General features: G+C 37.4%; 1 protein-coding gene and 1 pseudogene across 19 annotated transcripts in view; one reads left to right on the forward strand and one right to left on the reverse strand.

Annotated features, from left to right (window-relative positions):
• The window catches only part of MGA (MAX dimerization protein MGA), a 167,294-nt gene that overhangs the window by 32,450 nt on the left and 108,707 nt on the right, over nucleotides 1–26,137 (reverse strand). For all 19 annotated transcript variants that reach the window (XM_078448509.1, XM_078448508.1, XM_078448510.1 and 16 more), the window contains exons 6-9: nucleotides 25,015–25,146; nucleotides 24,460–24,564; nucleotides 22,824–23,485; nucleotides 21,150–21,498 (exon numbers count right to left, since the gene is read on the reverse strand). In XM_078448509.1, coding sequence (XP_078304635.1) covers nucleotides 21,150–21,498; nucleotides 22,824–23,485; nucleotides 24,460–24,564; nucleotides 25,015–25,146 — 1,248 coding nt within the window. The remainder of the gene's footprint in view (nucleotides 1–21,149; nucleotides 21,499–22,823; nucleotides 23,486–24,459; nucleotides 24,565–25,014; nucleotides 25,147–26,137) is intronic.
• LOC132670625 (U2 spliceosomal RNA) lies at nucleotides 24,200–24,443 on the forward strand (annotated as a pseudogene).

A 26,137-nucleotide genomic window follows, 5' to 3' on the forward strand; every position in this document is an offset into this window, starting at 1 on the left:
AAACCAAAATTGTATTTTGCATTTTAATGGTCGGTCCTCAGAGAGAACATAGCTGGTTCCAAATCTAAAATCCAAAATCTTTGCCTGCAGTAACATAAAACGTGACTGAGTAGCATTCACATTTAATTCAAATACTTAGCTCAGGGCGGTTGGGTGCCTTAGTCGGTTCAACAGTTAAATGTCCAACTTTGGCTCAGGTTATGATCTCATGTTTTATGAGTTCAAGCCCCATATCAGGCTGAGTGCTGACAGCTCAGAGCCTGGAGCATGCTTCAGATTTTGTCTTCCTCTCTCTCTGCCCCTCTCCCCCTCAAAAATAAACAAACATTAAAAAAATTTTTTTAATTAAGTATTTAGCTCAATTTATCTTTCATAATAAAGCAGAAATCAAAATTGCAACCTGATTTCATAAAGTATATTTGTTGTGAATATTAAGACTCCCCTAAAAAACAACTATCTAAAGGGTTCCTAAGGCTAACATCATTCAGAGCATAACCACAAAATGTTGAGTATGTAGAGATTAAAACAGAGTAAAATCTTCAGAGCTGGAAAGTGACTGACCCAATTATTTAGCTAGTTATAGCTGTCTCTGTGTAGGTAGATAAGGTTAGGGATCCCGGAGGAAAAAAGAACAGACATGGCTTTCTTAACATAAGTCATTTTAGGGCCCCACCCATTTTTGTGATCTATGCCATATCAGCATTACTTGTCCATGCACACTTCTTGCAGAATTTCCTAGGGGTTGGAATTACAAAAAAACGCAAAAACCTCGTAGTTAAGGATTTTAAGGTAACAAAGTGAATCCAAAAGCTGGTCTCTACCAGACCAGGAAACAGCTGAACTGTATCAATGGTAAAATTCTCAGTGCTGTTTCAAAAGTAAACATTGACCTATAGCACATTCTTGAGTTGTTTTTGCAGGATTTAAACCCCTTTGAGCACTCTGAAAGTGGACTAACTGGAGCAGAGAATTAATGACGCCAACCCTTGCTGACCCTCATGGCTTCAATCAACTAGGACCTGGATTCTGTCCATGAAGGATGACTTTTACCCCAATTCTATACAGAACTCTCCTTTGTCAAGCCCCATTCACAAATATGCATGTGTCCTTAGCTTAAAACTTACCCAATTTTGTTGTTTGAGTGGACACTACTTTAGGAAACATACTCTTGCTGTTCTCCTTACCTGTTACAAGTAAAACCTTTTCTTTCCCTGTTCTTTGGCCTGGTTGTGTCTTTTGGGTGGACAACCAACAAGAGGCAAACCCAGTTTCAGGTAACATCTATTAACCAACTATTAGAACCTCATTCATTTATCACATAATCCACAAAGGCTTCTAACACCCAAGTATTCATGTATTTCAATGTCTACTATGTATCAGACTTTGCAGGTACGATAATGAACAACAATGACAAAAATCTTGGGCTTCATGTAGCTTACATTTAAGTTGGGGGAAGAGAGCGAGACAGGCAATAAACAAGATTAATAAGGAAAATATGCTGGGTTGTGGTAAGTGCTTATGAGGGGAGGAAAAAAAAGCAGACAGGAAATAAGTGGTAATGTATAGTGATTATTATTGTATGACTATGTATTTTGAGGGAGGAGTGTTCCACTTTTCAAAAGGGTAACCAGGGATGCCTTCACAATGGAAATGGGTATTTACAAAGGCTATACCACTAATTTGATAACAACTTTATTGTTTAGTGTTGCTAATTATTTCATACACATATTAATTCTATTATAAAAATAAAAGTGCCTTCAGGGCAAACACTATAGACTTTGACCGCTTTCAAGCTCTTTAAGGATTTTTTAAGCCTCTGTAAGTAAGGATTACACTAAGCAAAGGTTCCATTTCAACTTTTTCTTTTGAAAATGGCTACAAAATAGATAGCACAGTATTTCAGAAGAAACTTCTTAAAATATTTTAAGATATCTTAATTCCTCATAGAAATCAAAGACAACTCTAAAATTCGAAGTGCAGACAAAGGGGAAAATGGTGTGCTTATTGTAAACAAGAGAATTCATAAAAGGAGCTGATTGGGAAGGGTAAAGTTCAGTTCTGTTCAGGACATGAAAGACTGAAGTGCGAGCAACATCATCAAATAGGGCACACAATAAAAATCAGAAATGCTGGGGTACCTGGTTGGCTCAGTCCCAAGAGCATGTGAGTTTGATCTCTGGGTAGTGAGTTTGTGCCTCACATTGGGTGTAGAGATTTCTTACAAGAATAAATAAAAACTTTAAAAAATCAGAACTGTCAATGGCAGAGACTACATCTGAAGTCATGAAAATGGACAGACTCCCCACAAAGAACAAATCAATTCCTCATACTTCATCAGCCCACTGTCCACTTGCTTTCTTTACACAGCTTGGAATCCAAGATAACAGTACTTCTCCGCTCCCCTTCACAATATACTAGTGATCCTCCTACCCTTCACCTGAAACTCAGGAGAAAAAGAGCTACCAAAGGCAGAATTAAGGGGAGAACCAGAATGGCATATATCCAGAGCCACGAACAGAAACCTGTTATCAAGAAAAGTGGTATCGTATCCCCTAATTTCTATTCAAATACCTCCTAATGTTACCTCACCAAGGTCTCCTAGCATTATCACTGTCTTCCAGGTTCTCAATAAGCCTTTCTTCATGACACTTAAAACATTATGGCACAATTGTTACTGTGGCACTTAAAATTACAGTAAATACATATCTATATATTTACCACATACGTGTTTTGTCAAACTGACAGTAACTTCTTAGACATGGGACTTCATTTTAATTGTATCTTACCTCTTGTCACTCTTAGCAGGGACCATAGCAGTTGCGCCATAAATGAACAGTTTTAGATACAGAAGTCCTAGAAAACTGCTATGCTAAGTCCTAGAAAACTGCTATGCTAGTAATCAGCATACTATATTCCTCTCCCTCCATTTTTGTATGTGTTTTAAACCTTTTTATTGTGAAATGTAATACCCAATTAAGTGCAAAAACAAGGTATATACAACTTAAAACATATTAACAAATATATACCTGTATTAACACTATACAGGTCAAGAAATGAAATACTGCCAACAACCCCTCTTGCATGACCTTTCTCAGTCACAATTCCTTTCCATAAGAGAATCACTTACATGATAGCCTCCTCTCCACTTTCCTTTTTCAAGCCGAGTAACACACCCCTAAATATCACAGCTTAATTTTGCCCAATTTTGAAAGTTATATAAATGTAACCACAGAGATGTATTACTCTGCCTACACTTCTTCTTAGCCCAACATATTATTTGTAAAATGCAACCATGCTGTTCCAGCTACCCATGTAATTATTTTTACTGTCATGTACTACTCTGATTATTCATACTATTATCCATTCTAATGTTATTAAAATATCTGGGGTAAAATATCTGGGATATTAAAATACCTTTCATGTTTTAGCTTCTACGAATCATGGTACCACAAACAATCCTAAAAAAAGTACTTCTGCTGATTACATTGCAAACAATTAAATCTAGGGCATGTGAATCATCAACTTTAGAAAATATTGCCAAACTATTTTCCCAAATGGTTATACCAATTAACATTTCCATCATAAAATTTTAATTTTAACTATTCTGGCAGGCATGCCATGGAATCTTGCTGTGGATTTGCTTTGTATTTCTCTGACCAAGAATGAGATGTTCAACATCCTTTTTTATGAAGTACCTCTAAAACTCTTGACTATTTAAAAAAAAAAACAACTTTTTTTTTTAATGTCTATTTTTGAGAGAGACAGAGACAGAACGCAAGTGGGTTAGGAGCAGAAAGAGAGCGACACACAGAATCCAAAGCAGGCTCCAGGCTCTGAGCTGTTAGCACAGAGCCCAATGCAGGACTCGAACTCACGAGCTGAGAGATCATGACCTGAGCCGAAGTTGGACGCTCAACCAACTGAGCCACCCAGGCACCCCTTGACTATTTTTTATGGGACTGTTTAACTCTCATTAATATACAGACATCTCTACATTTTCTGGACATAGGTCCTTAGTCAGATATTGCAAATATCTGTTCTCTCACTGTACCATACATTTTCACTTGCTTAACGTCCTAAAGACATGAATTTCTCATTTTTAACTAATAAAGTGTATTAATCTTTAATGATTATTTTCTTCTATTATACTGAAATCTTTTCCTAATGTGAGATCATACATATATTCTTGTATATTACAAGAGTTGGATTATTTAGCTTTTCACAATTAGGTCTATAATCTCACAGACATTATTTCTATGTATAATGAGTAAATAAATGAAGTTTTGGCTTTTTCCCATGTGGATATTCAATGAGGCTACTACAGTTTTAAAAGATCATCCTTTCCATATTCCTCTGCCATTTCCTCCAAATTAAGTGTCCATATATATATCTGAATCCACGGTATCCTCTCCATTCTGTTCTACTGACCTATTTACTTTATACTCAAGCCAGCATCACCCTGTACTACATGTGGTCATTTTATTAGTTTTGATATCCAATACAGCAAACTTTCCCACCTTGTCAATGTTCAAGATTACCCTGGCTTTACCTGGCTATCTCTAGGTCCTTTGCATTTCCATATAAATTTTAGAACTGGCTTTTCAAGTTTCACATAAAAAACTCTGTCAAGATTTTGATTAGATTGTAATGAAATTACAAATAAAAATGAGAAGTGACATCTTTATAATATTGTTTCACTTGCTACCCACCCTGAAAACCAAGAATGGATGTTAAGGGGTGCCTGGGTGGCTCAGTTGGTTAAGCGTCCAACTTTGGCTCATGTCATGATCTCACGTTTCCTGAGTTCGAGACCCGCTTCGGGCTCTGTGCTAACACCTCAGAGCCTGAAGCCTGCTTCAGATTCTGTCTCTGTCTCTGTCTCTGTCTCTCTCTCTCTCTCTGCCCCTCCTCCACTCACAATCTTGCTCGCTCTCTCTCAAAAATAAACATTAAAAAAAATAAAATAAAGAATGGATGTTGAGAGGATTCTGGGAAGATGAAAGAACAGGTAGCACCAGGAAATCTGCTCATTTATAAACAACTGCACAGGCAAAATCTGCCTAATGTAACTATTCTGGAATCCTAGAGACTATTGGAGGCTTGCAACTTCCGAGGCAAGACTTGGGACAGTAAATGGTCCTTAACTGTGGTCAATTTCAGTTCTTAGCACAGTATCAACTGCCCATTCCCCATCTTCATTATCTCTTCATTCATGTCCAGTCACTTAGCAGGCAGTGGCACATGTGTTCCTGAAGTAGCCTGCACAAAGCTCGAGGGAGCCAGAGTGGGCAAAGAGAGTCCTATCCTCCATCAGGGGTCTGTGCTCTGACCACTGATTGCTTCTGATCAGAGGTGCAAAGAGGTAGGTAGGCAGCCACTATTGTTGCACCTCCCCGCAATACTGCAAGCCCTTCCTCTTCTGTCTTAAGTGACTTCCAAGGAACCAGCACCCTTCACCCCCATCAATTTTCACTTTTTCCCCTTTGAAGAGCCAGATATTAAAGACAAGGACATTCAAAATCAACTGCAAATACAAGAAAAATTAGATAGTGACTATGCATGCCAAGAAAAAGGCTCAGAGAAGATCTGAAAACACAAGTTTACATATACTTCAAGATGATCATTAGCACAGACTACCCACAACAATCAAAACAAAACAAAAGCAGTAACAAAATAAATAAACCCTGGGAAAGGAGGAGAATCTGATTCCAGAGTTACCACATTATTAGATTCAAATGTCCAGTGTTCCAATCACAAAAAGACAAATATTGAATGATTACACTTAGATTAAGTACTAAAAGTAGCCAAATATCATAAAGACAAAAAGTAAAATGGTGTTTGCCAGGGGTTGGGGAAGAGGAAAATGGGGAATTATTCTTTTAAAGGGTTCAGTTTCAGCTTCAAAACATAAGGAAAGTTACAGTGATAATGCTTGTTACACAACAGTGTGAGCATATGTAGTACCACTGAACTGTGCATTTAAAACTGGTTAAGATGGTAAAGTTTATGTTGAGTGCATTCTGTCACCATAAAAATAAATAAAAACAGAGGTGTGCCTGGGTGGCTCAGTCAGTTGAGTGTCCAACTCTTGATCTCGGCTCAAGTCATGATCTCACGCTTTGTGAGATGGGAGCCCCATGACAGACTCTGCACAGACAGTATGGAGCCTGCTTGGGATTCTCTCTCTCTCCCACACTCTATCTGCCTGTCCCCTGTTTGCATGTGTGCACGCTCTCTCAAAATAAATAAACTTTAAAAAAAATTTTTTTTAAATGGATGTTGAATTTTCATCAGCTTTACAGCATTTCCTGATATAAAATTTCTTTCATATTGTTAATGTGTTTTGAAATATTCTATATCATTTTAAATAACACGGTACCCCTTTGTAAACGTATATAAAACTTTAACATAGATTGTACAATAAATTCCATTTTTCAGTATTCAACAGCTTTCAATACTCCTATATAAGTAAACCTATTTCTTTTTACAGTTTTATTGATAAATTTAGTACCATATACAACATGATGAACTTTGACATACATATACTCCTGTGAAACCATCACTACAATGAAGATAGTGAAGGCAACCATCACACCTCCAAGAATTCCTTGTAACTGTAATTGGATAACTTCTTTGTAATCCCTCCATCTTTCCCTCTGAGTCCAACATCCATCCCAACCATTGTCCAGGCAACCACTAATCTATGTATTAGTTTCTATTTCTTTTTTACACAGATGTAATAAAAATGTTAACTTTAGGGGGTGAGATTGAAGCCAAGTGCTTATCATTCAGTGTAATTATTCTAAGATTGATCTTGTTCCTGAGTGTGTATCAATAGTTTTTCATCTTATTGCTGAGTATGATTCCGTTGTTTCTATCTATACCAAATGTCTTTATCCATTAACCTGTTGATGAACACCTAGGTTGTTTCAAATGTTCTTGCTATTACAGATAAAGCAGTTATGAATACCCATGTAAAAGACTTTATGTGACATACACTTTCACTTCTGTTGAGTAAATACATACAAATGAAATGACTCCATTGTTTGACAGACATATTTTTAACATTCTAAGAAACTAGCAAACTGTCTTCCAAAGTTGACTGTACCATTTTACATTCCCACCAGTTACGCACAAGAGTTCCAAAGGCTTATATTTTCATCAACATTTGGGATGGTCACTCTTTGTAACATTAGCCAGTTAGTGGTATATGGTAGGATCTCCTTGTAGGTTTTTTTTCTGGCTGGGTACAATAGGCTTTAATATATATAACACAGTATATAACATGGTAGGGATTCCCTAAGCCCCTCCTCTTCTTCGGGGGATCAGAGGTGGAAATTGCAAAGACATCGGGAGATTCTCAGCATCTTGGGGGATGAGTTGGGGCAAGGATTCCCCACCTCTCTTTTCTAGATCTTGCTGGAGCTACTGGTCCAGGAGGCTCTTACTCCTTGGAAGCCATGCAGACCATAACGTCTACCACTCAGTTACCGTAGCCAAATTTATTCTCATAACAGGAAATGAGTCTGGCAAAGCGGTCAATCATGGCAATGCTACCCGTAGCATCAAAGGTGGAAGAGTGGCTGTGAGGGTTAAAGTTGCAGAAAACAATCTGGTCCTCAGTATAGCCCAGGTTGCCCTTGAAAGGAGGCCCTCTGATACCTGTTTACACTGACTTTTACCATCCTGTCTTGGGGACACAGCTGTCACTACACCAGAAGATGTAGCTATCTGTTGATCAGGGAGGAGGGCTACCTTATGGTTTTAATAAGCATTTTCCTAATGATGACTGATGACAACCATCTTTTCATGTGCCTGATCTAGTGTCTGTATATCTGTTAAGTGTTTCAATTTTCTATTTTTTAAATTCTGCTGACTGCCTTCTTACTGAGTTTTTTAAGTATTCTGAACGAGTTTTAAGAATTATTTATTATAGATACACGTCATATGTTGGCTGCATGTTTTTTATAGTATTTCTCTTAGTTTATGGCTTCTCTTTTATTGAACAGACCTTCTGAAGAGCAAGTTTTTTCAATTTCATTACACTTTTTGACATTTACAATTGTGGTTTTGATGTCCTATTCTAAAAATCTTTATGAGCCACAGGTCACAAAGGATTTTTTTCCTTTATTTTCTTTTAGACATTGTATAGCTTAAAGCACTTATATTTAATTTAAGACATTAACTTTTAGATCTTGAGCTAATTTTTATCTATAATGTAAAGTTATGACTGAGGTTCTCTTTTTATTTTTGGAGGCAGGGAAGGGCTGTTTCTAGCTATCCAATTGCTCCAGATCCACCTGTTGGGAAGATCATTATTTCCTCATTAAAAGGACTCGGAATTGTGTCAAAAACTCACTGGTCTTGTATTTTTGTGTAACAACTTTTGAATTCTCTCTTCTGTTCCACTGATCCTTGTGTCTTTTTTTTACCCAAATTACTTTTCAGCTTTACAGTAAGTCTTAAAATCAGACAGTCTAAGTCTACCAACTATGTTTGCCTTTATCAAAATTGTTTATCAAATGACTATTCTAAATACTTTACTTTTCCATATAAATTTTATAAACAAGTTGCCAATTTCTAACAAGAAAAGCCTGCTGGGATTTTGACTGGAATAGCATCAAATTTACAAATTAATTTATGGAAAAGTCTATCTTACCAAAAGAGTTTTCGGATGTATAAAAACAGTCTACCCCTCCATTTATTTAGGTCTTTTAAAAGTGCTCTCAACAAGGTTTTCAAGTTTTTAGTAAAAAAGTCTTACGCAACTTTTGTCAGCTTCATATTTAAATGTTTGAGTTGTTTGGATGCTATTCTAAATGGTACTTTTTATTTCAATTTCCAGTTGTTACTACCATATGTATAAATATACAGTCTACTGATATTACTGTATGTTACAAACTTGCTAAACTAACACAGTTCTAGTAGGTTTTTTGTAGATTCCTAGGATTTTCCTGTCTATGAATAAAGCCAATTTTACTTTTTCCTTTCCAATCTGGATACATTTTCTATTTCATGCCTTACCCCAATGGCTGAGACCTCCAATATGATACTAAATAGACAAGGCAAAAGAAGACATTCTTCATCATTTCTAATCACTGGAAGAAAGCACTCTTTCATGATTAATATGTTGCTTGTACAGGTTTTCATAGCTGCTCTTTATCAGACTATGAAAGTTTCCTTCTATTCCTAATGTGCTTAAGAATTTTTACCAGAAATTTGCCAACTGAGTTTGTCAAGTTGTGAAAATATCTATTGAAATGTTAATATGCCCCCCCTACACACACACACACACACACTTTTTAAGTCTATTACGGTAATGGTGAACAACACTGATTATTTTCAAATGGATGATCAACCTTGCAAGCCTGGGGTAAATCCCACTTGATCAGGATATACTGTCCTTTAAATACATTCCTGGATTGTATGTGCTAAAACTGAAATTTATAATCTTTACATATGTTCATGAGAGATATTACTCTGCCATTTCCTCGTAATGTCTTTGGCTGGTTTTAGTTTCAGGGTAATGCTGGTCTCATGGAACGAGATAACTTTATGAAAGCATTTGTATAAGATGGGCATTACTTCTTCCTGAATGTTTTGACAATTCATCAGTGAACGGATCTGGACCTAGAGTCATTACTGTAGAGTTTTTCCCTACAAGTTCACAAGTATAGGGGCAGGCAGTTACTTATTTCTTAAGTGAGTTTGGTAGCTTTGTGTCTTTCAAAAAACTTGTCCATTTCATCTAATTTACTGTCATAAAATTGTTCCTTTATTAAACTTTGAATGTCTGTAAGTAATATCATTTATCATTTCTGATACTGGTAATTTGTGTGTTCTTTTTTCCTAATCAGTCTGGCTACAGATAGCAATTTTATTGATCTTCCCTTTACATAGGTAACTTATAGATACACATCTCCAACAAAACTCTAAGTGGGCTAAGAAAGCAGGAATGCCATATTTTATCCTTTCTCTTGGTACCACCCACAGTAGCTAACTAAGCACAGTACCTTCACATCATCAGCATTTTTTGACCAAACAAAAGCATAAATATATGATAATCAAGTGAAGGCCAAATTTCAAAAATCATACTGCATACAGTAGGAAAAAAACATGAAGACTTTTAAGTCAGATAAACTTGGGTTCAAATCTCTACCACTCCCTTAAAACCAAGGTGACCTTGAGGAAGGAGTTACATAAACTCCCTAAGCACTCAACTAGTGTATCTGTAAAATGGAAAAAACCTTCTTATAAAAGGTTGCAAGATTTAAATGATATAAACCCTATCAAGTGCTCTGCATAAAGACTGTTTAATAATGGTAATTTCCCTCTGTTCACACCAATGGATTAATGGACCAATATTAGCAGAAAATCTTTAAGTCTACTACAAGGGGAAAAAATGTATTATTAAATGCCTCAATTTCATGCATTGTAAATACTAACTTTTAACTTATATATTAGCTACAGAATGAATACATAAACATGAAAAAACTCAAACTGTACAAAAGGAAACAAAAATGAAAACAAGTCTTACACCATACCCAGTGTCACATCCCTACAAGTGATTACTTTTACATTTGTGTTCCATTTTGGTGGTTATTTCAGTAATCCTAAATTAAACATTTTGTCCTCAACCTCATGATTTAGCAGTAGCTAAAGACTCAGTGTGATGAAAGATAAGGAAATTAGCTTCCTAAAACTCTCAACTTGTGTCTGCTACACTTTATATTGCTAATTTCTGTTCTAAAACTGTATTTAGACTTTTATTTTTTTTTTAAGTTTTTTTTTTTTTTAACGTTTATTTATTTTTGAGACAGAGAGAGACAGAGCATGAACGGGGGAGGGTCAGAGAGAGGGAGTCACAGAATCTGAAACAGGCTCCAGGCTCTGAGCTGTCAGCACAGAGCCCGTCGCGGGGCTCAAACTCACAAACTGCGAGATCATGACCTGAGCCAAGGTCGGCCGCTTAACCAACTGAGCCACCCAGGCGCCCCTGTATTTAGACTTTTAGATATTCATTTATATCAATTCTAAAAACAAACAAAAAAATCAATTAGCTTACAAAAGTATGCCTATGTGATTAATCCTTGCAGAGTCAACAAAAGTATGCCTATGTGATTAATCCTTGCAGAGTCAACTAATGTGACTGATCCCTTAGCGGAGGAAATGTACTTCTATATTACTAAATTTGTTCACCTGATCCAGATGAACAGATTCCGTTTTCCTCTATCCTTCCAGACTGCTCAAAATTCTACCAAAAAATATACTGATTTAGGGGAGTCTGAGTGGCTCAGTCCATTAAGTGACTGACTCTTGGTTTCAACTTAGGTGATGATCTCATGGTTTGTGAGATAGAGCCCTGTGAGTGTGCAGCCTGCTTATGATTCTCTCTCTCCCTCCCTTTCTGCCCCTCCCCTGCCACTGGTGTGCACATGCTCTCATTCTCTCAAAAAGAAATAAACTTAAAAAGAAAAAAAAATAATGATTTATAGTGGAACCATAATTTTCCTATACAAACTTTAACTTCCAGTGTTAATTGCGTTTCCTTAAAATATCTACTGAAATGATAACATATCATTTTTTTTAAGTATGTTATGGTAATAATGAACTATACTGTTTATTTTCAAATGTTAAATCATTTGCATGACCTTCACCTAACAATGAATTATCCAAGTTATTTTTTATTTTGAGAGAGAGTGCAAGCAGGGGCAGGGCAGAGAGATAGAGAAAGAGAAAGAGAATCCCAAGCAGGCTCCATGCTGTCAGCACAGAGCCCAACTTCGGGCTCAATCTCCTGAATCTCTTGACCTGAGCCAATATCAAGAGTTGGAAAGTTAACCAATGGAAACACCCAGGCATGCCTTAACCATGTTATTTCTTAAAATAATCAATTACCTCCTTAAAGATAGTTTTCTCAGCATCTTATTATTTTCCACTTTATATCAGACTAGTTGCTTCCTTGTCTTGCTATGTAGTTGTCATCCTAAGATCATTTTTCCCATCTTGGATGGGGTCCATTCTTCACTAAAGGTCATCTCCTGCTTCTTGAATTTCTCTTTCATTTTCCAGAGCACAACTTCAAGAAATCCCAAGAAGTTTCTAAGAAGCCTACCTCATGCATCATTGTATGTTTTAATGTATCTTTTTTTGTTTTGTTTTTTAACATTATTTATTACTTCTTAGAGACAGAGCACGAGCAGGGGAGGGGCAGAGAAAGAGAAAGGGAGACACAGAATCCGAAACAGGCTCCAGCCTCTGAGCTATCAGCACAGAGCCCGATGCGGGGCTCGAATTCGCAAACCGGTGAGATCATGACCTGAGCCAAAGTTGGACACTCAACCGAGCCACCCAGGCGCCCCATAAGATATCTTTATTTTAAGCACAGACTTGATTTATAATTTTGTTGGCTGAGAGCTCTAAGTTGAACATTCACCTGATCCCCACCCGAACCAGGTTTTCAAAATAATTCAAACATCCAGTGTAACAGCGTGGTCCAAAATCTGAAATGTATACCAAAAGCAGTTCTAAGAGGGAAGTTTATAGGAACACGGGTCTACCTCAAGAAGAAAAATCTCAAACAATCTAACTTTTACACCTAGAGGAGCTAGAAAAAGAACAACATATAAAACCCAACCTAGCAAAAGGAAGGAAATAAGAATAGAGCAGAAAATAAATGACAAAGAAACTCAAAAAAAAAAAACAAAAGAACAGACCAATGAAGCCAAGACCTGATTCTTTGAAAAGATCAACAAAACTCATAAACCTCTAGCAAGACTCATTTAAAAAATAAAAAAATTTAAAAATGACCCAAATAAGCAAAACTGATTAAAGGGGATAAATAACAATCAACACCACAAAAATACAAACAACTGTATCAGAATATTATGAAAACTTACTTGACAACAAATGGGACAACTTGTAAGAAATGGATAAATTCCTAGAAACATGTAACCTACCAAAACTAAAGCAGAAAGAAATAGAAAATTTTAAAAGCCCAGTTAACTGCAATGAAAGTCAATCAGTAATCAAAATACTCCCAAAAAACTAAAATTCAGGACCAGATAGCTTCACTGACTAATTCTACCAAATGTTTAAAGACTTAATGCTAATTCTTTTCAAACTATTCCAAAAAATATAAGAGAAAGGAAAACTTCCAAATTCATTCTATGAAGTCAATTACCACCCTGATACCAAAACCAGATAAAGATACCACAGAAAAAAGAACTACAGGCCAATCTGTCTCATGAATACAGTTGCAAAAATCCTCAACAAAGTATTAACAAACAGAATCAGATGATATATTGAAAACAAACATAAACCACGGTCACGTGGGAATTTATTCCCAGGATGCAAAAGGGGCTCAATATTTGCAAACCAATCAACATGATACATCACACCAATAAGACAAAGGATGAAAACCATTATGATCATTTCAAAAGATGCAGAAAAAACATTTCACAAAGTACAACATCTATTCATGACAAAAACTCACTGCAAAGTACATCTAAGGGGAACATATCTCATAATAAAGGCCTTATATGAAAAACCCATAGCCAATATCATACTCAATGGTGGAAAATTGAGAGCTTTTCCCCTTAGGTGATGAACAAGACAAGGAGGTCCACTCTCACCACTTTTATTCAACTTGGTGCTAGAAGTCCTAGTCTTAGCCACAGCAATTAAGTAAAATAAAGAAATAAAAGGCCGCTGGGGCACCTGGGTGGCTCAGTTGGTTAACCGTTCAACTTTGGCTCGGGTCATGATCTCAGGTTCATGGGTTCAAGCCCTGCGTCAGGCTCTGAGCTGACAGCTCAAATACTGAATGAAGCCTGCTTAGATTCTGTGTCTCCCTCTCTCTCTGCCTCTTCCCCACTCACACTTGGTATCTCTCTCTCTCTCTCTCTCTCTCTCTCTCTCAAAAATAAACATTAAAAAAATTTTTTTAGAGGGGCGCCTGGGTGGCGCAGTCGGTTAAGCGTCCGACTTCAGCCAGGTCACGATCTCGCGGTCCGTGAGTTCGAGCCCCGCGTCAGGCTCTGGGCTGATGGCTCGGAGCCTGGAGCCTGTTTCCGATTCTGTCTCCCTCTCTCTCTGCCCCTCCCCTGTTCATGCTCTGTCTCTCTCTGTCCCAAAAATAAATAAAAAACGTTGAAAAAAAAAAATTTAAAAAAAAAAAAAAAAAATTTTTTAGAAATAAAAGGCAGCCTGGGCGCCTGGGCGCCTCAGTCGGTTGAGTGTCCGACTTCGGCTCATGTCATGATCTCGCAGTTTGTAAGTTTGAGCCCCACATCAGGCTCTGTGCTGACAGCTCAGAGCCTGGAACCTGCTTCCGATTCTGTGTCTCCCTCTCTCTATGCTCCTCCCCTGCTCACACCCTATCTCTCTCTCAAGAATAAAGAAAACGGGGGGCGCCTGGGTGGCGCAGTTGGTTAAGCGTCCGACTTCAGCCAGGTCACGATCTCGCGGTCTGTGAGTTCGAGCCCCGCGTCAGGCTCTGGGCTGATGGCTCGGAGCCTGGAGCCTGTTTCCGATTCTGTGTCTCCCTCTCTCTCTGCCCCTCCCCCGTTCATGCTCTGTCTCTCTCTGTCCCAAAAATAAATAAAAAACGTTGAAAAAAAAAAAAAATTAAAAAAAAAAAAGAATAAAGAAAACGGAAAGGAAAGGAAAGGAAAGGAGGGAAGGAAGGAAGAAAGAAAGAAAAGGTAGTCAAATTGGTAAAGAAAAAATAAAAGTTTCACTATATGCAGATGACATGATACTATATATAAAAAACCAAAGGACTTCACCAAAAAATTACTAGAACTAATAAGTGATTTTAGTCAAGTCACAAAATACAAAACCAATGTAGAGAAAACTGTTGCATTCCTATATAATACTAATGAAGCAGCAGAAAGTGAAATTAAGAAGAGGAATCCAGGGGCACCAGGGTGGCTCAGTCAGTTGCAAGTCTGATTTTGGCTCAGGTCATGATCTCGTGGTTTGTGAGTTCGAGCCCCATATCAGACTCATTGCTGTCAGCACAGAACATGCTTCAGATCCTCTGTCCCTGTCTCTCTCTCAGCCCCTCCCCTGCTTGGGCTCTCTCAGAAATAAATAAAACATTTTTTTAAAAAAGAAAGACAGACAACAAATCCATTTACATTTGCACCAAAAACAATGCAATATCTAGGAATAAACTTAACCAAAGAGGTGAAAGCATCTAACTCTCGATTTCAGCTCAGGTCATGGATCTCACAGTTCCTGACTTAGAGCCCCACATTGGCTCTACAATGGCACACAGAGCCTGCTTGGAATTCATTCATTCTCTCTCTCTCTCTCTCTCTCTCTCTCTCTCTCTGCCCCCGCCCCTAGTTCCCACACACTCTCTCAAAATAAATAAATAAATATTAAAAATTTTTTAATTAAGTAGGAATGCAAGCTGGTGCAGCCACTCTGGAAAACAGTATGGAGGTTCCTCAAAAAAACTAAAAATAGAACTACCCTATGACTCAGCAATTACACTACTAGGCATTTATCCACAGGACACAGGTGTGCTGTTTCGAAGGGACACATGCACCCCCATGTTGATAACAGCACTATCAACAATAGCCAAAATATGGGAAGAGCCCAAATGTCCATCGATGGATGAACAGATAAAGAAGATGTGGTATATACATATACAATGTAGTATTACTCGGCAATCAAAAAGAATGAAATCTTGCCATTTGCAACTATGTGGATGGAACCGGAGGGTATTATGCTAAGTGAAATTAGAGAAAGACAAAAATCATATGACTTCACTCATATGAGGACTTTAAGAAACAAAACAGACGAACATAGGGAAGGGAAACAAAAATAATATAAAAACAGGGAGGGAGACAAAACAGAAGAGACTCATAAATGTGGAGAACAAACTGAGGGTTACTGGAGGGGTTGTGGGAGGGGGGATGGGCTAAACAGGTAAGGGGCATTAAGGAATCTACTCCTGAAATCATTGTTGCACTATATGCTAATTTGGATGTAAATTTTAAAAAATAAAAAAGAAAAGAAAAGAAAAAGAAAAAAATTTTAATTAAAAAAAAAAAAAGAAAAAAAAAACAAACTAGATGTATCATAATTCCAGATTTCAAGTTATACTACAAAGCAGTAATTAACACAGTATGGTGCTGACATAAAAACATATAGACAGCTACATGTCAAAGAATGAAACTGGACCACTTTCCTAAACTACATCACAAACAAAAGTAAACTCAAAATGTATTAAAGACCTAAATGTTAAGACCTAAAACCATAAAAATCCTTGAAGACAATAAAAGCAGTAATTATCAGCTGTCGCAAAACTTTTCTATATATGTCTCTTGAGGCAAGGGAAATAACACAAAGTAAACTACTGGGACTACAGCAAAATAAGTTTCTGCAGGCATCTGGGTGGCTCAGTTCGTTGAGCAACCAACTTATGATTTTGGCTCAGGTCATAATCTTGTGGTCGTGAAGATAGAGTCCCACGGCAATCTCTCTGCTAAGTGTGGAGCCTGCATGGGATTCTCGCTCTCCCTCTCTCTGCCCCTCTCTTGCTCACGTTCTCTTTCTCTCAAAATAAATATTTTTTAAAAATAAAAATACAGTGGGGCACCTGGGTGACTCAGTCGGTTGGGCATCCGACTTTGGCTCAGGTCATGATCTCGCAGTCCCTGAGTTCGAGACCCGTGTTGGAATCTGTGCTGACAGCTCAGAGCCTGGAGCCTGCTTCAGATTCTGTGTCTCCCTCTCTCCCTGACCCTCCCCCGTTCATGCTCTGTCTCTGTCTCAAAAATAAATAAACATTAAAAAAAATGTTTTTAATGTAAAAATAAAAGTACAATAAAAAATTTCTGCTCTGCAAACTGAAAGGCAATTTACTGAATGGGAGAAGATACCTGCAGATGACCTATCCAATAAAGGGGTTAGTATCCAAAATATATAAAGAACTGATACAACTCAACACCCAAAAACCAATAATCCAATTAAAGAATGGGCAGAAGACATGAACAGACATTTCTCCAGAGAAGACATACAGATGGCCCACAGACCATGAAAAGATGCTCAACATCACTCATCATCAGGGAAATGCTATCAAAACTACAATGAGATATCACCTCACACCTGTCAGAATGGCTAAAATCAAAAACACAAGAAACAAGGGTTAAAGATGATGTGGGGGGAAAAAAGGAACCTTCTTGCACTGTTGGTGATGCAAACTAGTGCAGCCACTTTGGAAAATAGTATGGAGGTTCCTCAAAAAGTTAAAAATAGAACTACCCTATTATCCAGAAATCATACTACTGGTATTTACCCAAAAAATACAAAAATACTATACAAAGGGACACATGCACCCCTATATTTACAGCAACATTATTTACAACAGCCAAATTATGGAAGCAGCCCAAGTGTCCTGATGAGTAGATAAAGATGTGGTTTCTATATATATATACACAATGGAATATTATTCAGCCATAAGAAAAAATGAAATCTTGGCATTTCCTAGATGGAGCTAGAGAGTATAATGCTAAGCAAAAGAAGTCAGAGAAAAACAAATACCATATGATCTCATTCATATAGAGTGTTGCTAGAATGTCTTTATCTTCAAGATTAAAAAAATACTAATACATTAATAAATGGACTTAAAAATAGGTAATATGATCTGCAATTTATTTGATGGGAGATTTATACTAGGGAATCTTTTCTCCCCCATATGGCTAGCCAGTTGTACCACTACCTACTGACAATAAATCCTTTCCTACTGGCTTAAAATGTCACCTATAATTTAGTAAACTGAAAAATATTTACATTTGGGTCTTCTTCTAGTCTCTGCTGCCTATTTTATAAACAGTGCCAGGCTATTCTAACTGCTATTTCAGTGTTTAAATAAGATACTGCCTCCATGTACCTAAATGATCTTTATAAAAATAAGATTCAAAAGGTTTAGAATGAAATACAATATAGAATTATTAGTTTAGTTCTATCTATATCTCCTTAATGAGTTTTCTCCCATTTTGCACTTAGGGCAACCCTTTTCCATTTCAAAATAACAAGAGTAAGTTACAGAAGCCACATAAATATGAAAACTGTGTTATCTGTAGGATTTATTAGTTTGATTTCTTGGTTAATGCATTTGCCCTGTGTCTTATCCTTAACCTTAATTAAACTCCAAAAGCCAGCCAATTATCATAGCATTTTTTGTTTTTCCCATTGGTATAGAACATTATTAAGAAACATGACTTACTACGCTCTAGGAGCCATCAGTTTTCTTGTACTGTTAGGGAAGATGAGGAAAGGAGAGAAGGTATTTTTGTTATGACTGTTACGAAAAAGGAATAGAAATAAGGAAGAGTTCTTAGAGGCAAAATGTTACTGAGACCAAAGCCAAACAAAATTATACAGGAAAACTAGAAGACAAAGAAATCTTTCAGTCTGTTTTGAAAAAAGACAGGTAAGGAAAAAAAAAAAAAAACTATGGATGATTTAGAGGAATTGTAGAGGAAGAAAATGAGAAAGCAAAGAGTCAAACAAATGACGGAAAAAAGTATCTCGAAAGGACATGAAATTTCAAATTAAAAGATTCCACTGAATAGCAGGCAGTAATAACTTTAAGAAGATTTTATCTAAACGCATCCTTCTGACATTTGTACCATTAAGAATAAAGAAGGGGTGCCTGGGTGGCTCAGTAAGTTAAATGTCTAACTTCAGCTAGGGTCATGATCTTGCCGTTCATGAGTTCGAGCCCCACGTTGGGCTCTGCACTGACAGTTCAGAGCCTGGAGCTTGCTTCAGATTTCTGTGTCTCCCTCTCTCTCTGTCCCTTGCCTGCTCACACTCTTTCTCTGTCTCTCAAAAATAAACATCAAGAAGAATTTTTTTTTTAAAGAATAAAGAAGATATCCTGAACCCTTTTAAAGGGAAACCACTTTGCCTAGGAAGGATTTAAAATCAATTTGAAGGGGATGCCTGGGTGGCTCCGTCAGTTAAGCGTCCAACTTCAGTTCAGGTCATGATATCACAGTTTGTGAGTTCGAGCCCCACGTTGGGCTCTGTGTGGACAGCCTGGTGCCTGCTTCGGATTCTGTATCTCCCCCCCACCACCCCCCCGTCCCTCCCCTGCTCATGCTTGCGCTCTCTCTCTAAAACAAATAAACATTTAAAACAAAAGAAAAAGAAAATCAATCTTAGGGGCACCTGGGTGGCTCAGTCAGTTAAGTGTCTCACTCTTGATATCAGTTCAGGCCCATCTCACGTTTCATGAGATCGAGCCCCACGCCAGGTTCTGTGATGACAAGCACAGAGCCTAGCCTGCTTAGGATTCTTTTTCTCCCTGTGTGCCCCTCCCTTGCTGGCACTCTTTCTCTCAAAAAAATAAATAAACATTAGAGAAAAATCCAGTGTTGAGTTTGGAAAAATTGGCACTATCCAACTAATGGTAAATGTGTTCTTGGTACAACCCTAGAAAGATCTATAAATCTTTAAAGTCCTCTGTCACAGGAATTCCACTTTCTTTTTTTTTTTTTTTTTTGTTTTTTTTTAACTTTTTAACGTTTATTTATGTTTGAGACAGAGAGAGACAGAGCATGAACGGAGGGGGGGGGGGGGGGGGGGCAGAGAGAGAGGGAGACACAGAATTGGAAGCAGGCTCCAGGCTCTGAGCCATCAGCCCAGAGCCCGACGCGGGGCTCGAACTCACGGACCGTGAGATGGTGACCTGAGCTGAAGTCAGACGCTTAACCGACTGAGCCACCTAGGCGCCCCAGGAATTCCACTTTCAATAGCCTACCATGAACACGAATGTTCAACACTGTACTGTTTACAATAAAATACAAAAAGGCTAAATGTCCAAACAAAAGGACTATAATATGAAGCTATTAAAGCTAAAATTAGAATATAGATCTATACTTGTTGATACGGAAAACAGAACATAACTTTATGATAGGAAATTTATAAAGGTTATAATACCACATACACAGTAGTTTCATTTCTAGAGGACCCTATGTATGCACACAAGTGTATTAACAGAAAATCCTGGAGGAACATACACTCAAGTATTAAACATCCACTGTGACTAACGTTTACACTGATATGACAAGCAATAGCAAATGTAAATATACACTGCCAAAAAGGGGAGTGCCAGTCCCCTAATAATCTAAGAAGCAAAAAAAATCTTCGGGGCACCTGGGTGGCTCAGTCAGTTGAGCATCTGACTTCGGCTCATGATCTAGTGGTTCAAGAGTTCAAGCCTCACAGTAGGCTCACTGGGATCAGCCTTTCAGCACAGAGCCCACTTCGGATCCTCTGACCCCCTCTCTGCCCCTCCCCGACTCATGCTCTCCAATAAATAAATGAACAAACAAGCAAGCAAGCAAAAAAATCTTCGATTACATGGCAAACTTATATTCAATATATTTGGACAAAAAAATACAGGAGAAAGGAAAAAATCAAGGATGGTATAATATGTAACTTGGTGGGTCTACATATTTTATGAAAAAGGAAAAATCAGCATTTCAAAATAGTATGTAATGCTTTGAACTCAATTATGCCTTTCTCCTATCCCCAAAACTCCTATCACATGGTGAATAGCTCCAACAAGGACCAAAGTCTTCTTGCAAATTTCTTCTTTTAGAAAATAATGAGATGTGTTAGTTGACTTCATTGTGGTAATCATCTCACAAAGTATACATGTGCAAACTTTCATGTTGTACACTTTAAGTACATGCAATTGTACTTGTCAATTATACCTCAATAAAAGCTGGGGTGGGGGGGGAATGGAGAGAAAATTATGTATTATACTGATCACCTGTATATTGAAAGAACATGGGAAGAGAAGGGAAACACAATAACGGGTGAAACTTAAAGGCATTCTGAAGTCCAAATGAGAGAATGATTCAAATTTAGCACAAAAAACCTATCCACAAAAGAAAAATTGTATTTAAGAAATTATATTTAAGAAAGGTGTGTGTCTGTGTCCATGTGTGTTTATGTTATCATATAAGCCACAAAGAAAGAACATTTAAGGATGAGAATTTCTCAAAATTCTTACTAGATCACAGATTAAAGGATTAAAGTAACAGTATCATTTGAAATAAATAACCAACCTTTTCTAAAAAATGAAACTATAGTTTTAATTCTCAATTAATACTCACTGTATTCCAGCTTCTTTCTCCTCTTTTTCTCTTTTAATTGTTCTTCCTCCTCCCTGACTCCCTCTTCTCTTTCTTCTCTTTGTTCCTCTCCCAAAGCATCATAAAATACTGGATCACGATGAGCAGCCTTCCTCTGGAAATGCTTAGATTTGGATCCTCCTTTAACAAGTACAACTTTTCTTTTCAAACAAGTGCATCCGAACATGCAGTCTGGTCGGCGGCAGTGAGCAGGCTGGCGCTTCTCCAAAGCTAGGCTGGAACACACGCAACCCAATCGACAGAAGTCATTGTTGCATGGAGGGGCTCGTTTCCTTATGATTGTGTGGATGGGTTTAGTTTTGAGAGATGCCTAAAGTTAAAACAGAAATTGTAAACTGATTAAATCATGCTCCCATACCACCAACAGCTTACAAGTCATATATTGGTCTGTCTTTTCAGACTCTGAATACTCAGTATTAATGGCACAAGATTAGCAGTAGATTTAAAGGACAAAACATGAATGTAACCAGGACTCTGAACAATCTCCCATTTTAATTTTTTTTTTTTTTTAACGTTTATTTATTTCTGAGACAGAGACAGACAGAGCATGAACAGGGGAGGGGCAGAGAGAGAGGGAGACACAGAATCCAAAACAGGCTCCAGGCTGAGCTGTCAGCACAGAGCCCGACGCGGGGCTTGAACTCACGAACTGCGTACAATCTCCCATTTTAATGCATAGCAGAGACAAGAGAATATTTTAATCAATTATGAGCCAAAATATCAACAATGATGAATTTATTCTCAATAGAAATTACACATAATATTCTAAGGCAGAGGTTGACAAGACCCACAGGCAAATCTGGCCTGTTTCATAAATAAAGTTTCACTGAAACACATAATGTTTACAGCATAACAGCAGCACAGAGTCGAGTAACTGCAACAGAGTGTGTATGGCCTACAAAACCTAAAATATTTACTCCCTGGCCCTTTAAGGAAATAGTTTGCTGACATGTGCTTTTTAGTAACTAATCAAAAATGAATAGAATAATATGTGCACAACTGTCTTTAAAAATGATTAATAATAAAGGGCACATTGTGTATTCAATCCCAACATCTGATGATCTTCAGGTCAGGAATTTAGTCACAGAATTTAAAAATGAAAGGTAAGGTACACAAATTTCATGACAAAAAAATAGTCACTTGCTATTGTACCATTTCACATGCACCAGAGGCTTCTAAAATAAGTGAATCAATAATAAGTGAAAAAGTCTTAATAAAAAATTTTATAAAACTTTTATAAAAGCTTTTTCTCCATAGGTTTAGAATATTTTTTAATTTTCTGAAATGTAGTATGTTTTAAGGAGAACTTTCAAAGCTGTTCTAACACGATAAGCAACTGTACTTGCCCACATGCTAGAATATGAAATTAGAGACTTTCAGAATGGCCAGATGACTTTATATAGGAGACACACATCATCCAAAAACACGAATGTACTGTCTCCCTCTACTGGCAGGAGGGGATCTACACTGGGGTGTCTAGTTAGAAAGAATAACAAATATGGAAGACAACAGAATCTCCTTATTTATCACTAAGGTAACTAAATGCTGATCCTCCTGCCATAAAGCCCAGCGCCATACTAACGTAATTTTTCCAACCATAAACTAATATGCTTCTGGGAAACAACAGATACTTACTTGAGCAGTAAGTAGAGTTGTTAAGGATACATCTGCTCGCTCTTCAGTGATATAGGTCCTTGGTTTTCCTTCCCAAAGTGCACAGTCTTCCAGGTCCATTAGCTTCACTTGAGATTTAGACAAGCCTGCAGGGCGAGTTCCCTGTTGTTGCTGCTGCTGCTGCTGATGTGCCTGCCGCAAACTAATCTGCTTTGGAAATGTATTTTCATCTAAAGTTGGCACAACAAAGTTATTCACCTGATTTTCTGAGATAGTACTTGAAGAATTCTTGGCAGCCTTATCTCCTGGAATCATATAAGCATGTTTCTGCTTTGGTGAAACAGGGTATGGTAAAATGGATTTATAAGATGATTTAGTTCGGCCACTGAAAGTTGCCTGTTTGTTTTGAGACTTTGTCTTTCGAGAGGCAGGGGGCAAAGAATGAGGCTTCAAAGAATAGGAGGTAGAAGGGGAAAGAGTAGATTGCTTCTTTAGTACGCTGTCAAGTGTTCGTACATAGCTGGTACTCTTGGTGGGAAGCTGGTATACCACAGGAGATGTGGGAGCATTAGAAGAGAAACCCATGCTTGTTTCCATCAGTTTGCCTTCATTTTCCAAGTACTCATCGAGCTTATCACTGCAGAAAGCAGAACGGTTTTTCAGGGGACCCTCTGAATTTCCACCTAGAAATAAAGAGATGCAGATACTTAAAATCGGGCCAATCTTTAGATCTCTAGGAAAATACACTTAAAAAGGCTGAGAGCATTAAGTTACAAGCCACTGAATCTTCCTTAGAAGGAAGAAAAAAATATAAAACCAAGTGAAGAGATTGAATCATACATTAATTACATTAAAATCTGTTACCTAAAATTACCTCATTGCATATATTTATCATTAATTTTTGTGAAATGCTAACAATAGTAATAATTAACTGAAAGGTAAGAGTCTACAACCTTTGACAATTTATAACCTTGAGAGAAATCACACTTAAGTAAAAACATAAGAGCAAAAAATGTATGTAAATCAAACCTCAACAGAACACCAAGAGATTAACAGATTAACAGATTGCAGTACCTGCAAGTGTAGTAGACAGACAAGCATTATATTATTGTAACAATGTACAAGAATTCAAAGATGAGAAAACTATTTTGGACACAGGGTAAATTTATTTGGTTAGAATGTAAACTGCAAGTAAGAGCAGTGGGAAAAGCACTAAAAAAGATCAATACGCATATAGTCAAAATGTTTGGATTAGAAATTTACTTGGAAATGTAATGTTTTAAGGAATCACTCTACAGCTCTTAAGTACACAGTTATGAAATAATACTTGAGAATGATACTTACTAGAACTGCAGGAGTTACAGAAAGGAAATGCAATTTAAAAAGGGTACAGGGGAATGGCTTCTCGGCCTTTTGGCTAAGATCAAGTGTAGTATCTGTTCTTATCAGTTTAAAAAGGGTACAGGGATTATTTAAGCCTGACATGGCTAGGGATATGGAACATGGGAAGGAACAGAAATCAGCAAGACAATTATTTTCAGTTTATCTGAAGCATGTAAAGAAGAGAGGACGAAAAACAACCATGACTTACTTTTAACACAATGCTTTGGCCACATGTTTCAGAACATATTTGCAATTTTTTTAAAAAGCTGATTACCTTCATTCCTAGATGCAGAAGCACTATGGAACTTTCCTCTCCATCCCTTGATTTTGGTGAAGTCATTGGTCTTCCCTGTCCTAGAAACAAAGGGAAATCCAGCATCTATAAAAGAAAAAGTAAAAAAAAAATGACCAAAATTCAAACCAACCAATATTTAATATCTATTAGTTACTAAGGCTATTTTTAAATTTATTTTGAGAGAGAAAGCGTAAGTGCAGTAGAGGCAGAGACAGAGGAGAGAGAGAATCTCAAGCAGGCTCTGCGCAGTGTGGGTCTTGAACTCACGAACAGTGATATCACTTGAGCTGAAATCGAGCTGGATGCTTAACCAACTGAGCCACCCAGGTGCCCCGAATTATTCACTAAGACTTAATCTGAAATGTACAAACCATTAAGACTACGCCACTAGGTAAAAGATTTAGAATATCATCCTAGAGGTACACACACTCTCTCTCTCAAAATAAACATTAATAATATCATCCTACATGTCTCTAAACAAAGGTAGTTTTTTATATATATCAAAAGATGACTTTACAAATGTTACACACTCACCAGGAGAAGCAGGGTTGGTTCCTGTAAGGTTCCAGAAAGGAAAGCTAGTGGCTGGAGCCAAAGGCAGCTGTACTCCCAAGTATTTAAGATCAATGCTCATTGTCGGATCCACTGAATTCAATTTTAAGCCCACTACAAGAAAAAAGAAGCACAAATCACACTGGTTGGTTTTGGTTTTGTTTCTTTTTAACTTTTGGGGTGGAGAGAGGGGATATTACTAGAGATAAAGGGAGAGAGGGAAGAGCAGAAATGAAATAAAAACAAAAAGTGGCAGACAGGCTTTAAGGCGACCCATGATCCTCACCTCCTGGTATTACACATTTGTGTAATCCTTTCCTCTCTTCCCTTGAGTGTGGGTAGGGCCTGGGCTTTATTTCTAATAGGCGGAATGTGGCCAAAAGGATAGGATGTGTGTGATTAGTGTGTATGTGATAATATGAGTGCATGTTACTAAAACTGCAATGATATAAATTCTGCCAACAACCTGACAGAAAATGAAAGTAGATCCATCCCCAGTCAAGCCTCTGATGAGAAACCAGACCTAACATCTCAATTAAGGCCTTGTGAGACAGGAAGCAGTGGACCCAGTTAAGCCATGCCAAACCCCCAACCTAAAGAAACTGAGACAGTATGTGTGCTAACTTTATGGCAATGTGTTAAGCAATAATAGATAACTAATACATAAACACAGTAAAATTAAGATCATTTGTGCTTTAATCCTTTGTGATCCAGAGACTTTCTAGGGCCTTTAACACAAATTGGCCATTTACTAAGCTTCTGGCCTGAATTATGGCTGCAAATCCCCTTATTATCAATGATACTAATGGTTAACTGAGCCTATAAATATTATGGCTTATTTGTGGTTACTTAAGAGGCAATCTTTTGGGAAAGTATTTATTTAGCATATCCTTTTATAATTTTGTGGGGTTTATCTGCTTAACATATTAGATCTGAGATTTGTCCATGTTGACAGCTTTATCTCTAGATCATTTATTTTCAGTGCTGTACACTACTCCAGATTATGAATATATAGTACTCCTAATTTATTCATCACTCTACTGGAGATGAGAATTAGGTTGTTGCCTATTTTTTTATTAGAGTATAGTTGACAATGTTACAATAC

The sequence above is a fragment of the Panthera onca genome, chromosome B3 (genome assembly GCF_046562875.1).
Source record: "Panthera onca isolate mPanOnc1 chromosome B3, mPanOnc1 haplotype 2, whole genome shotgun sequence".
NCBI lineage: Eukaryota > Metazoa > Chordata > Mammalia > Carnivora > Felidae > Panthera > Panthera onca.